Source organism: Leptodactylus fuscus, chromosome 4, assembly GCF_031893055.1.
Source record: "Leptodactylus fuscus isolate aLepFus1 chromosome 4, aLepFus1.hap2, whole genome shotgun sequence".
Taxonomy (NCBI): Eukaryota; Metazoa; Chordata; class Amphibia; order Anura; family Leptodactylidae; genus Leptodactylus; species Leptodactylus fuscus.
The window spans coordinates 222,497,063-222,512,920 of record NC_134268.1 but is presented as its reverse complement, the minus strand read 5'-3'; the positions used below and the strand labels follow the sequence as shown (position 1 = coordinate 222,512,920).

The following is a 15,858-nucleotide window of genomic DNA, read 5'->3' as shown; positions in this document are numbered from 1 at the left end:
AGGGCAGAGGACTAGGTGAGGTCTAGTTGTGGCCACTAGATGTCGCTGTACTGCTATAGACTATAGAATGAACCAAAGGCAATGAGGCCGAGACCACATGGAGGGCAAGAAGAGTCCAAATAACAAGACCCCAAAGAGCCAGATACCCTAGAGCAAGATGGAGAGAGCATGGAGTGCTGACCGAGAGTGGAGAGTCAGACAGAAGAGATCGCAGTGTGGTGCCCAGAGACAGACTGCCAGCTAGAGCGAGGAGAACGTCTAGAGAAAGAGCCAAAGAGTAATAGAAGAAGAGATATAGCCATGTGTCCAGGAACATAAGAGAATCATCAACTGAGAGACTGCAAGTAGTACTGATCTGCTATTCTGCTGGTACAGTCACTGTGTACATACATTACATTACTTATCCTGTATTATATACTCCAGAGCTGCGCTCACTATTCTGCTGGTGCAGTCACTGTGTACATACATTACATTACTTATCCTGTATTATACTCCAGAGCTGTGCTCACTATTCTGCTGGTGCAGTCACTGTGTACATACATTACATTACTTATCCTGTATTATACTCCAGAGCTGTGCTCACTATTCTGCTGGTGCAGTCACTGTGTACATACATTACATTACTTATCCTGTATTATACCCCAGAGCTGCGCTCACTATTCTGCTGGTGCAGTCACTGTGTACATACATTACATTACTTATCCTGTATTATACTCCAGAGCTGCACTCACTATTCTGCTGGTGTAGTCACTGTGTACATACATTACATTACTTATCCTGTATTATACTCCAGAGCTGCGCTCACTATTCTGCTGGTACAGTCACTCTGTACATACATTACATTACTTATCCTGTATTATACTCCAGAGCTGCGCTCACTATTCTGCTGGTGCAGTCACTGTGTACATACATTACATTACTTATCCTGTATTATACTCCAGAGCTGCACTCACTATTCTGCTGGTACAGTCACTGTGTACATACATTACATTACTTATCCTGTATTATACTCCAGAGCTGTGCTCACTATTCTGCTGGTGCAGTCACTGTGTACATACATTACATTACTTATCCTGTATTATACTCCAGAGCTGAGCTCACTATTCTGCTGGTACAGTCACTGTGTACATACATTACATTACTTATCCTGTATTATACTCCAGAGCTGCGCTCACTATTCTGCTGGTGCAGTCACTGTGTACATACATTACATTACTTATCCTGTATTATACTCCAGAGCTGCGCTCACTATTCTGCTGGTGAAGTCACTGTGTACATACATTACATTACTTATCCTGTATTATACTCCAGAGCTGCGCTCACTATTCTGCTGGTACGGTCACTGTGTACATACATTACATTACTTATCCTGTATTATACTCCAGAGCTGCGCTCACTATTCTGCTGGTACGGTCACTGTGTACATACATTACATTACTTATCCTGTACTATACTCCAGAGCTGCGCTCACTATTCTGCTGGTACAGTCACTGTGTACATACATTACATTACTTATCCTGTATTATACCCCAGAGCTGCGCTCACTATTCTGCTGGTGCAGTCACTGTGTACATACATTACATTACTTATCCTGTATTATACCCCAGAGCTGCGCTCACTATTCTGCTGGTACAGTCACTGTGTACATACATTACATTACTTATCCTGTATTATACTCCAGAGCTGCGCTCACTATTCTGCTGGTACAGTCACTGTGTACATACATTACATTACTTATCCTGTATTATACTCCAGAGCTGCACTCACTATTCTGCTGGTGCAGTCACTGTGTACATACATTACATTACTTATCCTGTATTATACTCCAGAGCTGCGCTCACTATTCTGCTGGTGCAGTCACTGTGTACATACATTACATTACTTATCCTGTATTATACTCCAGAGCTGCGCTCCCTATTCTGCTGGTGCAGTCACTGTGTACATACATTACATTACATTACTTATCCTGTATTATACTCCAGAGCTGGGCTCACTATTCTGCTGGTACGGTCACTGTGTACATACATTACATTACTTATCCTGTATTATACCCCAGAGCTGGGCTCACTATTCTGCTGGTACGGTCACTGTGTACATACATTACATTACTTATCCTGTACTATACTCCAGAGCTGCGCTCACTATTCTGCTGGTACAGTCACTGTGTACATACATTACATTACTTATCCTGTATTATACCCCAGAGCTGCGCTCACTATTCTGCTGGTGCAGTCACTGTGTACATACATTACATTACTTATCCTGTATTATACCCCAGAGCTGCGCTCACTATTCTGCTGGTACAGTCACTGTGTACATACATTACATTACTTATCCTGTATTATACTCCAGAGCTGCGCTCACTATTCTGCTGGTACAGTCACTGTGTACATACATTACATTACTTATCCTGTATTATACTCCAGAGCTGCACTCACTATTCTGCTGGTGCAGTCACTGTGTACATACATTACATTACTTATCCTGTATTATACTCCAGAGCTGCGCTCACTATTCTGCTGGTGCAGTCACTGTGTACATACATTACATTACTTATCCTGTATTATACTCCAGAGCTGCGCTCCCTATTCTGCTGGTGCAGTCACTGTGTACATACATTACATTACATTACTTATCCTGTATTATACCCCAGAGCTGCGCTCACTATTCTGCTGGTGTAGTCACTGTGTACATACATTACATTACTTATCCTGTATTATACCCCAGAGCTGTGCTCACTATTCTGCTGGTGCAGTCGCTGTGTACATACATTACATTACTTACCCTGTATTATACTCCAGAGCTGCGCTCACTATTCTGCTGGTGCAGTCACTGTGTACAAACATTACATTGCTTATTCTATATAGTTAATGTGGCAGCAGAATAGTGAGCGCAGCTCTGGAGCATAATACAGGATAAGTAATGTAATGTACCCTGTTTCCCCAAAAATAAGACATCCCCCAAAAGTAAGGTATGGGGGGAGGTTTTGTTAAATTGCCTAATATAAGGCACCCCCCAACCCCCCCCCCCCCCCCCCCGAAAATAAGACATCCCCAAAAACACTGCAGCCGGCAGAACACTGTGCACGATGTTCCGTGTGCACAGGTATGCCGGCTGCTGCCTCTGCTGTGATACCACTGTTCCTGCTGCTGTAAGATCCCACAGCGCCGGAACAGTGGTATCACAGCAGAGGAGGCAGCCAGCTTTTCTGTGCACACGGAGCACAGCGTTCAGCCGGCTGCAATGCCCACTAAGTGAGGCTCTCCGGCACAACCGCCAGAAGCCTGGCTAATCTCTGCTAAGCCCCGCCAACCACTTCCACCACCGTGACCAACAGCAGCACCAGCGCTGCTATGAAGATGGGGAAGGTAACTAGCATACCTCCCCCACCACCACCACCTCTTGCACCACCTACAACCGGCAGTCATGCCAGCACTCCGTTAAGGAAGCGCCGGCATGACTGCCGATTGTCCCTCGCTCCAGCCTGTCCATAAGACATCCCCCGAAAATAAGACAGTTCATATATTTTGGAAGAGAATTTAATATAAGACACTGTCTTATTTTTGGGGAAATAGGGTATGTACACAGTGACTGCACCAGCAGAATAGTGAGCGCAGCTCTGGAGTATAATACAGGATAAGTAATGTAATGTATGTACACAGTGACTGTACCAGCAGAATAGTGAGTGCAGCTCTGGAGTATAATACAGGATAAGTAATGTAATGTATGTACACAGTGACTGTACCAGCAGAATAGTGAGCGCAGTTCTGGAGTATAATACAGGATAAGTAATGTAATGTATGTACACAGTGACTGTACCAGCAGAATAGTGAGCGCAGCTCTGGAGTATAATACAGGATAAGTAATGTAATGTATGTACACAGTGACTGCACCAGCAGAATAGTGAGCGCAGCTCTGGAGTATAATACAGGATAAGTAATGTAATGTATGTACACAGTGACTGTACCAGCAGAATAGTGAGCGCAGCTCTGGAGTATAATACAGGATAAGTAATGTAATGTATGTACACAGTGACTGTACCAGCAGAATAGTGAGCGCAGCTCTGGAGTATAATACAGGATAAGTAATGTAATGTATGTACACAGTGACTGCACCAGCAGAATAGTGAGCGCAGCTCTGGAGTATAATACAGGATAAGTAATGTAATGTATGTACACAGTGACTGTACCAGCAGAATAGTGAGCGCAGCTCTGGAGTATAATACAGGATAAGTAATGTAATGTATGTACACAGTGACTGTACCAGCAGAATAGTGAGCGCAGCTCTGGAGTATAATACAGGATAAGTAATGTAATGTATGTACACAGTGACTGCACCAGCAGAATAGTGAGCGCAGCTCTGGAGTATAATACAGGATAAGTAATGTAATGTATGTACACAGTGACTGCACCAGCAGAATAGTGAGCGCAGCTCTGGGGTATAATACAGGATAAGTAATGTAATGTATGTACACAGTGACTGTACCAGCAGAATAGTGAGCGCAGCTCTGGAGTATAATACAGGATAAGTAATGTAATGTATGTACACAGTGACTGTACCAGCAGAATAGTGAGCGCAGCTCTGGGGTATAGTACAGGATAAGTAATGTAGTGTATGTACACAGTGACTGTACCAGCAGAATAGTGAGCGCAGCTCTGGGGTATAGTACAGGATAAGTAATGTAATGTATGTACACAGTGACTGTACCAGCAGAATAGTGAGCGCAGCTCTGGAGTATAGTACAGGATAAGTAATGTAGTGTATGTACACAGTGACTGTACCAGCAGAATAGTGAGCGCAGCTCTGGAGTATAATACAGGATAAGTAATGTAATGTATGTACACAGTGACTGCACCAGCAGAATAGTGAGCGCAGCTCTGGAGTATAATACAGGATAAGTAATGTAATGTATGTACACAGTGACTGTACCAGCAGAATAGTGAGCGCAGCTCTGGAGTATAATACAGGATAAGTAATGTAATGTATGTACACAGTGACTGTAGCAGCAGAATAGTGAGCGCAGCTCTGGAGTATAATACAGGATAAGTAATGTAATGTATGTACACAGTGACTGCACCAGCAGAATAGTGAGTGCAGCTCTGGAGTATAATACAGGATAAGTAATGTAATGTATGTACACAGTGACTGTAACAGCAGAATAGTGAGCGCAGCTCTGGAGTATAATACAGGATAAGTAATGTAATGTATGTACACAGTGACTGTACCAGCAGAATAGTGAGCGCAGCTCTGGGGTATAATACAGGATAAGTAATGTAATGTATGTACACAGTGACTGTACCAGCCGAATTATGATTGCAGCTCTGGAGTATAATACAGGATAAGTAATGTAATGTATGTACACAGTGACTGTACCAGCAGAGTAGTGAGCGCAGCTCTGGAGTATAATACAGGATAAGTAATGTAATGTATGTACACAGTGACTGTAACAGCAGAATAGTGAGCGCAGCTCTGGAGTATAATACAGGATAAGTAATGTAATGTATGTACACAGTGACTGTACCAGCAGAATAGTGAGCGCAGCTCTGGGGTATAATACAGGATAAGTAATGTAATGTATGTACACAGTGACTGTACCAGCCGAATTATGATTGCAGCTCTGGAGTATAATACAGGATAAGTAATGTAATGTATGTACACAGTGACTGTACCAGCAGAGTAGTGAGCGCAGCTCTGGAGTATAATACAGGATAAGTAATGTAATGTATGTACACAGTGACTGTACCAGCAGAATTATGATTGCAGCTCTGGAGTATAATACAGGATAAGTAATGTAATGTATGTACACAGTGACTGTACCAGCAGAGTAGTGAGCACAGCTCTGGAGTATAATACAGGATAAGTAATGTAATGTATGTATACACTGACTGTACCAGCAGAATAGTGAGCGCAGCTCTGGAGTATGATATATTACACCCAGGCCTTTTCCCCTTTATACTAGGCTGTGTATTCCGGGCACAGCAGGACATTCTGGTGCGGTGTGATAGTGACGTCTTTGTTATCAGTGAGACCACTGCACAGTCTTTGCTCCCACTTGGAGGACACTATATTGGTATCTCCCTGTCCCTGGTTTATATCGCACATACTAGATACAGTGGAGCTGTAGGCTGTATCCCACATGACAGGCTTAGATACACCTGACAATCTTTCATGTCTCTGCAGGTTTGAGTGCGGCAGGATCTACACGTATATCGGGGAAGTCGTCGTGTCTGTAAACCCTTATAAAAACATGGAGCTGTATGGAAAAGAAATGATTGAATACTACCGGGGGAGAGAGCTGTACGAGAGGCCGCCACATCTCTACGCCATCGCAGATGCCGCCTACAAGGCCATGAAGCGCAGAGCAAAGGACACGTGTATTGTTATATCAGGTGTGTGTCCTCGTCCGGGTCTCTCACTGCTGAAATCTGCATCCATGTATAATGATTGTGCCCTAAAATAGTCTACAAATGGCCAATCTGCTTATAGAATGTCTCTGCACTGCCCCCACTGGCCAGAAGTAGTAGTGCAGCAGTGTGCCAGCCTGTATTCTCAGATATACTTAGTGTATTTCGTATTCTCCCTAAATATACAACCAGAATGGAGGAGGGGGCTGTCTAATAACTGCAGTCGGGGGTCTCGTTCTGACATTGGGGTCTCATCCTGACACTGGGGTCTCATTCTGACATTGGGGTCTCATCCTGACATTGGGGTCTCATCCTGACATTGGGGTCTCATTCTGACATTGGGGTCTCATCCTGACATTGGGGTCTCATTCTGACATTGGGGTCTCATTCTGACATTGGGGTCTCATCCTGACATTGGGGTCTCATTCTGACATTGGGGTCTCATTCTGACATTGGGGTCTCATCCTGACATTGGGGTCTCATCCTGACATTGGGGTCTCATTCTGACACTGGCGCAGGCTAAACAACTGGTATTCAATCTGATTTTGTTTCTTCCCACAGGTGAAAGCGGTGCAGGGAAAACTGAAGCCAGCAAGTACATCATGCAGTACATCGCAGCCATAACCAACCCCACGCAACGAGAGGAGGTCGAAAGGTGAGTTGGGGGCTAGTCCGTTTGGAAGCCTCTGGGCCAAATGGGTAAGCGGGACCCTCCCGCCCTGTATTTGTGGAGGGGGCTATAACACTGCCCTATTTCTACCCTAATAATTGTGGCGTGTAATGTGTATAACACAGCGTTCTCTATAGTGAATAATACTGTCTCTATTGCGCCCCCTATAGCTATCTACCCTGTAAGTCAATGTCTGACTATTATAGAGGCCTACGACGTGACCAGACCCCTCTCTGGTTTGGCGAATTCTCTTAGACGTATTTGAAGGCTCCTTAATGGGTCTGACACTGGCTTACAGGCTAGCTGTCTATAGGTGGCGCTAGGGAGGCGGAGTTCTTCCTTTTGGAGGAGAGAGCATTCCATGTAAGTCTCCGCGCACCTGCTGGATAAGGAGAACCATTATTTTCTGAGAGCTATATAGTGCCTGTAGAATACGGCTATAATCCCTGCAGGAGCCATGAGTGTCAGGTTATGTTTCATGGGTCAAAGCCGGTGGCCAATTGCCCTATTTTCTGTAAAGCTTGGCCTATCTGGACCACCAAATCAACTGTTCCTGTGGGATTGAGTTCTCCAGTATCTGATACAGTTGGTGAGGTCAGTTTCCATTGTCCCAGGGGCCATATCAGTGACACACACCCTACTATGTCTCATAAAGGCAGACATACATTATAATGGTGCAGATTATCTCCAGTCCTGCTGGTCTACTCACTGCAACATTGCTGGGCCTCTTAATAAGCTGCGAGGCCTGGATGTAGATCCCACCACGGTCCCACCTACTGGACATCACCTAATCCTAGGATGAAGCTCATAATCTACTGACCGGTCAGTATTCTTCAGAATAGTCACACTTTGCTGTGAGGCCTGGCTGTAGATCCCACCACGGTCCCACCTACTGGACATCACTTGATCCTAGGATGAAGCTCATAATCTGATGACCGGTCATTATTCTGCAGAATTCTCACACTTTGCTGTGAGGCCTGGCTGTAGATCCCATCACGGTCCCACCTACTGGACATCACCTAATCCTAGGATGAAGCTCATTATCTGCTGACCAGTCAGGTCTGTTACTCTTTGGACCGGGCTCCTGTTCTTCAGAATAACCACACTTTGGTCGTAGATCCCATCATGGTCCCAACGACACCATCTGATCCAGGGCTGCAGCTCAGAACATGCTGATCAATAAGAGATATTGCCCTGGGTTAAGCATATTTTTTTGGTATTATTGCTCACAACCAGTCTCCTGGTCCTCAATGTTCACACTGCTGTGAGGCCTGGTTGTAGATCCCATCACGGTCCCACTTTCGTCTTCTGATCCAGTTCTTTAGCTGTGATTGTGCAGGCCAGTAGGACACGTGCTATGTGTATGTACTGTAATTATTACCACAATACACCAATCACTTCTACTATAGACACCGCTCGGGTCATCTCCATGTCTCATCCGTTACAGGGTGAAGAACGTTTTGCTGAAGTCCAACTGTGTCCTTGAAGCCTTCGGAAATGCGAAAACCAACCGCAATGATAACTCTAGCAGATTCGGTAAATACATGGACATCAACTTTGACTTCAAGGGTGACCCGACCGGAGGACACATCAACAACTATCTGCTGGAGAAGGTGAGAGGAGGAATCATGGCCTGAAATGTGGCCTCAACCTTGGCATGGACCATCATTGCCTGAAATGTGCTCTCCAGCTTGGCATGGACCGTAGGACAAACCTTTCATTGTCTCCTTCCTTCTCCTTCCAGTCTCGGGTCCTGAAGCAGCAGCCGGGGGAAAGAAACTTCCACTCGTTTTACCAGGTGTGTGGCTGGTGGGGGTTGTACTGCTGGAGACCTAGAGGACTAGGTGGCCATAGTATAATGATGTGCACAAGGTATAGAGTAGCTGTATATTCTCCAGCTGGCTTCTACCACCAGTGGGGCCCCGGGAGACCTTATAGGCCCAAGGATGCTGGTGTCCGTATACTGGCCAGTCGTCTTACTGCCCCCGCTCATGTCCTGATGTAAAGTCTATTCTTGTAATGAATGTCTTCTGACAATCTCCTTGTAGCTTCTCCTGGGGGCTCCTGACACATTACTGAGCTCGTACCACCTGCAGAGGGACCCCGCATTATATGCCTTCACCAGAGAGGGCGCTACCAACAATGTAAGTTACCAGTGATGTGGTGCTGTGCATGTGTAGATGGGCTTGTGCAATTATCTGTTCATGTTGTTTCTGTAGCATGTATATACTGTGTGTGTGTGTGTGTGTGTGTGTATATATATATATGATGTGACGTGACGCATCTGGTGCACGGTCTGCAGGAGGTCATTGGAGGGACCCCGGGATGGCAGTCATCTCACCCACTTCCTCCAGTTCACCTCCTGGGCTGGGGTGATAGTGACGGCTTGTTGATAGTTACAGATGAGGACTCAGGACACACGGAGTTGTGAGTAAAGTAATGGCAACCAACAACTAGCACACAATATGGAGGTGCGGGTTATACGTAGTAGGTCACTGCAGACCTGGGGGGAGCCTAGTGACGGTTCCTCCAGTGCTTGGGGCTATTCCATGTGCCAGTCTCCTTGCTCTCTTTACCCAGGATTGTCCGGGATCTGACATGTAAAGCATTGTGGTAGTAAACGCTCCAGGCTTCCCTAGGCAGTAGGGGGCGCTCTCCTCAGCTCTGCTCCTATACATCCTCTCACTATGGAAGGGCGGTGAAGACACCGGCCACAAGCAAAACTGTGACATCACTGTGTGTATTATCCTGTACTGTGACATCACTGTGTGTATTATCCTGTACTGTGACATCACTGTGTGTATTATCCTGTACTGTGACATCACTGTGTGTATTATCCTGTACTGTGACATCACTGTGTGTATTATCCTGTACTGTGACATCACTGTGTGTATTATCTCTGTACTGTGACATCACTGTGTGTATTATCCTGTACTGTGACATCACTGTGTGTATTATCCCTGTACTGTGACATCACTGTGTGTATTATCCTGTACTGTGACATCAGTGTGTATTATCCTGTACTGTGACATCACTGTGTGTATTATCCCTGTACTGTGACATCACTATGTGTATTATCCTGTACTGTGACATCACTGTGTGTATTATCCTGTACTGTGACATCACTGTGTGTATTATCCTGTACTGTGACATCACTGTGTGTATTATCCCTGTACTGTGACATCACTGTGTGTATTATCCTGTACTGTGACATCACTGTGTGTATTATCCTGTACTGTGACATCACTGTGTGTATTATCTCTGTACTGTGACATCACTGTGTGTATATCCTGTACTGTGACATCACTGTGTGTATTATCTCTGTACTGTGACATCACTGTGTGTATTATCCTGTACTGTGACATCACTGTGTGTATTATCCTGTACTGTGACATCACTGTGTGTATTATCCTGTACTGTGACATCACTGTGTGTATTATCCTGTACTGTGACATCACTGTGTGTATTATCCTGTACTGTGACATCACTGTGTGTATTATCTCTGTACTGTGACATCACTGTGTGTGTTATCTCTGTACTGTGACATCACTGTGTGTGTTATCTCTGTACTGTGACATCACTGTGTGTATTATCTCTGTACTGTGACATCACTGTGTGTATTATCTCTGTACTGTGACATCACTGTGTGTATTATCTCTGTACTGTGACATCACTGTGTGTATTATCCTGTACTGTGACATCACTGTGTGTATTATCTCTGTACTGTGACATCACTGTGTGTATTATCCTGTACTGTGACATCACTGTGTGTATTATTCTGTACTGTGACATCACTGTGTGTATTATCCTGTACTGTGACATCACTGTGTGTATTATCCTGTACTGTGACATCACTGTGTGTATTATCCTGTACTGTGACATCACTGTGTGTATTATCCCTGTACTGTGACATCACTGTGTGTATTATCCTGTACTGTGACATCACTGTGTGTATTATCCTGTACTGTGACATCACTGTGTGTATTATCTCTGTACTGTGACATCACTGTGTGTATATCCTGTACTGTGACATCACTGTGTGTATTATCCCTGTACTGTGACATCACTGTGTGTATTATCTCTGTACTGTGACATCACTGTGTGTATTATCCTGTACTGTGACATCACTGTGTGTGTTATCTCTGTACTGTGACATCACTGTGTGTATTATCTCTGTACTGTGACATCACTGTGTGTGTTATCTCTGTACTGTGACATCACTGTGTGTATTATCTCTGTACTGTGACATCACTGTGTGTATTATCTCTGTACTGTGACATCACTGTGTGTATTATCCTGTTCTGTGACATCACTGTGTGTATTATCCCTGTACTGTGACATCACTGTGTGTATTATCCTGTACTGTGACATCACTGTGTGTATTATCCTGTACTGTGACATCACTGTGTGTATTATCCTGTACTGTGACATCACTGTGTGTATTATCTCTGTACTGTGACATCACTGTGTGTATTATCTCTGTACTGTGACATCACTGTGTGTATTATCCTGTACTGTGACATCACTGTGTGTATTATCTCTGTACTGTGACATCACTGTGCGTATTATCCTATACTGTGACATCACTGTGTGTATTATCTCTGTACTGTGACATCACTGTGTGTATTACCCCTGTACTGTGACATCACTGTGTGTATTATCTCTGTACTGTGACATCACTGTGTGTATTATCTCTGTACTGTGACATCACTGTGTGTATTACCCCTGTACTGTGACATCACTGTGTGTATTATCTCTGTACTGTGACATCACTGTGTGTATTATCTCTGTACTGTGACATCACTGTGTGTATTATCCTGTACTGTGACATCACTGTGTGTATTATCTCTGTACTGTGACATCACTGTGTGTATTATCCTGTACTGTGACATCACTGTGCGTATTATCCTATACTGTGACATCACTGTGTGTATTATCTCTGTACTGTGACATCACTGTGTGTATTATCTCTGTACTGTGACATCACTGTGTGTATTACCCCTGTACTGTGACATCACTGTGTGTATTATCTCTGTACTGTGACATCACTGTGTGTATTATCTCTGTACTGTGACATCACTGTGTGTATTATCCTGTACTGTGACATCACTGTGCTTATTATCTCTGTACTGTGACATCACTGTGTGTATTACCCCTGTACTGTGACATCACTGTGTGTATTATCTCTGTACTGTGACATCACTGTGTGTATTATCCTGTACTGTGACATCACTGTGTGTATTATCCTGTACTGTGACATCACTGTGTGTATTATCCTGTACTGTGACATCACTGTGTGTATTATCTCTGTACTGTGACATCACTGTGTGTATTATCTCTGTATTGTGACATCACTGTGTGTATTATCTCTGTACTGTGACATCACTGTGTGTATTATCTCTGTACTGTGACATCACTGTGTGTATTATCCTGTACTGTGACATCACTGTGTGTATTATCCTGTACTGTGACATCACTGTGTGTATTATCCTGTACTGTGACATCACTGTGTGTATTATCTCTGTACTGTGACATCACTGTGTGTATTATCCTGTACTGTGACATCACTGTGTGTATTATCTCTGTACTGTGACATCACTGTGTGTATTATCCTGTACTGTGACATCACTGTGTGTATTATCTCTGTACTGTGACATCACTGTGTGTATTATCCTGTACTGTGACATCACTGTGTGTATTATCTCTGTACGGTGACATCACTGTGTGTATTATCCTGTACTGTGACATCACTGTGTGTATTATCCTGTACTGTGACCTCACTGTGTGTATTATCCTGTACTGTGACATCACTGTGTGTATTATCCTGTACTGTGACATCACTGTGTGTATTATCCCTGTACTGTGACATCACTGTGTGTATTGTCCTGTACTGTGACATCACTGTGTGTATTATCCCTGTACTGTGACATCACTGTGTGTATTATCCTGTACTGTGACATCACTGTGTGTATTATCTCTGTACTGTGACATCACTGTGTGTATTATCTCTGTACTGTGACATCACTGTGTGTATTATCCTGTACTGTGACATCACTGTGTGTATTATCTCTGTACTGTGACATCACTGTGTGTATTATCCCTGTACTGTGACATCACTGTGTGTATTATCTCTGTACTGTGACATCACTGTGTGTATTATCTCTGTACTGTGACATCACTGTGTATTATCTCTGTACTGTGACATCACTGTGTGTATTATCCTGTACTGTGACATCACTGTGTGTATTATCCCTGTACTGTGACATCACTGTGTGTGTTATCTCTGTACTGTGACTTCACTGTGTGCATTATCTCTGTACTGTGACATCACTGTGTGTATTATCCCTGTACTGTGACATCACTGTGTGTATTATCCTGTACTGTGACATCACTGTGTGTATTATCTCTGTACTGTGACATCACTGTGTGTATTATCTCTGTACTGTGACATCACTGTGTGTATTATCCTGTACTGTGACATCACTGTGTGTATTATCCTGTACTGTGACATCACTGTGTGCATTATCTCTGTACTGTGACATCACTGTGTATTATCCTGTACTGTGACATCACTGTGTGTATTATCTCTGTACTGTGACATCACTGTGTGTATTATCTCTGTACTGTGACATCACTGTGTGTATTATCTTGTACTGTGACATCACTGTGTGTATTATCTCTGTACTGTGACATCACTGTGTATTATCCTGTACTGTGACATCACTGTGTGTATTATCTCTGTACTGTGACATCACTGTGTGTATTATCTCTGTACTGTGACATCACTGTGTGTATTATCCTGTACTGACATCACTGTGTGTATTATCCTGTACTGTGACATCACTGTGTGTATTATCTCTGTACTGTGACATCACTGTGTGTATTATCTCTGTACTGTGACATCACTGTGTGTATTATCCTGTACTGTGACATCACTGTGTGTATTATCCTGTACTGTGACATCACTGTGTGTATTATCCTGTACTGTGACATCACTGTGTGTATTATCCTGTACTGTGACATCACTGTGTGTATTATCTCTGTACTGTGACATCACTGTGTGTATTATCCTGTACTGTGACATCACTGTGTGTATTATCCCTGTACTGTGACATCACTGTGTGTATTATCTCTGTACTGTGACATTAGTGTGTGTATTATCCCTGTACTGTGACATCACTGTGTGTATTATCTCTGTACTGTGACATCACTGTGTGTATTATCTCTGTACTGTGACATCACTGTGTGTATTATCTCTGTACTGTGACATCACTGTGTGTATTATCCTGTACTGTGACATCACTGTGTGTATTATCTCTGTACTGTGATATCACTGTGTGTATTATCCCTGTACTGTGACATCACTGTGTGTATTATCTCTGTACTGTGACATCACTGTGTGTATTATCTCTGTACTGTGATATCACTGTGTGTATTATCCTGTACTGTGACATCACTGTGTGTATTATCTCTGTACTGTGATATCACTGTGTGTATTATCCTGTACTGTGACATCACTGTGTGTATTATCCTGTACTGTGACATCACTGTGTGTATTATCCTGTACTGTGACATCACTGTGTGTATTATCCTGTACTGTGACATCACTGTGTGTATTATCTCTGTACTGTGACATCACTGTGTGTATTATCCTGTACTGTGACATCACTGTGTGCATTATCCTGTACTGTGACATCACTGTGTGTATTATCCCTGTACTGTGACATCACTGTGTGTATTATCTCTGTACTGTGACATCACTGTGTGTATTATCTCCGTACTGTGACTTCACTGTGTGTATTATCCTGTACTGTGACATCACTGTGTGTATTATCCTGTACTGTGACATCACTGTGTGTATTATCCTGTACTGTGACATCACTGTGTGTATTATCTCTGTACTGTGACATCACTGTGTGTATTATCTCTGTACTGTGACATCACTGTGTGTATTATCTCTGTACTGTGACATCACTGTGTGTATTATCTCTGTACTGTGACTTCACTGTGTGTATTATCTCTGTACTGTGACATCACTGTATGTATTATCCTGTACTGTGACATCACTGTGTGTATTATCTCTGTACGGTGACATCACTGTGTGTATTATCCTGTACTGTGACATCACTGTGTGTATTATCTCTGTACTGTGACATCACTGTGTGTATTATCCTGTACTGTGACATCACTGTGTGTATTATCTCTGTACTGTGACATCACTGTGTGTATTATCCCTGTACTGTGACATCATTGTGTGTATTATCTCTGTACTGTGACATCACTGTGTGTATTATCCTGTACTGTGACATCACTGTGTGTATTATCTCTGTACTGTGACATCACTGTGTGTATTATCTCTGTACTGTGACATCACTGTGTGTATTATCTCTGTACTGTGACATCACTGTGTGTATTATCCTGTACTGTGACATCACTGTGTGTATTATCTCTGTACTGTGACATCACTGTGTGTATTATCTCTGTACTGTGACATCACTGTGTGTATTATCCTGTACTGTGACATCACTGTGTGTATTATCCCTGTACTGTGACATCACTGTGTGTATTATCCCTGTACTGTGACATCACTGTGTGTATTATCTCTGTACTGTGACATCACTGTGTATTATCTCTGTACTGTGACATCACTGTGTGTATTATCCTGTACTGTGACATCACTGTGTGTATTATCCCTGTACTGTGACATCACTGTGTGTATTACCTCTGTACTGTGACATCACTGTGTGTATTATCCTGTACTGTGACATCACTGTGTGTATTATC

At 43.3% G+C, this 15,858-nt stretch overlaps 1 protein-coding gene across 1 annotated transcript in view; it reads left to right on the top strand.

Moving 5' to 3' along the window:
- Positions 1-15,858, top strand: part of LOC142199980 (unconventional myosin-Ig-like) — a 103,136-nt gene that overhangs the window by 1,593 nt on the left and 85,685 nt on the right. Inside the window, exons 2-6 of the mRNA XM_075269923.1 lie at positions 6,181-6,389; positions 6,966-7,059; positions 8,522-8,687; positions 8,819-8,872; positions 9,123-9,218. Coding sequence (XP_075126024.1) covers positions 6,181-6,389; positions 6,966-7,059; positions 8,522-8,687; positions 8,819-8,872; positions 9,123-9,218 — 619 coding nt within the window. The remainder of the gene's footprint in view (positions 1-6,180; positions 6,390-6,965; positions 7,060-8,521; positions 8,688-8,818; positions 8,873-9,122; positions 9,219-15,858) is intronic.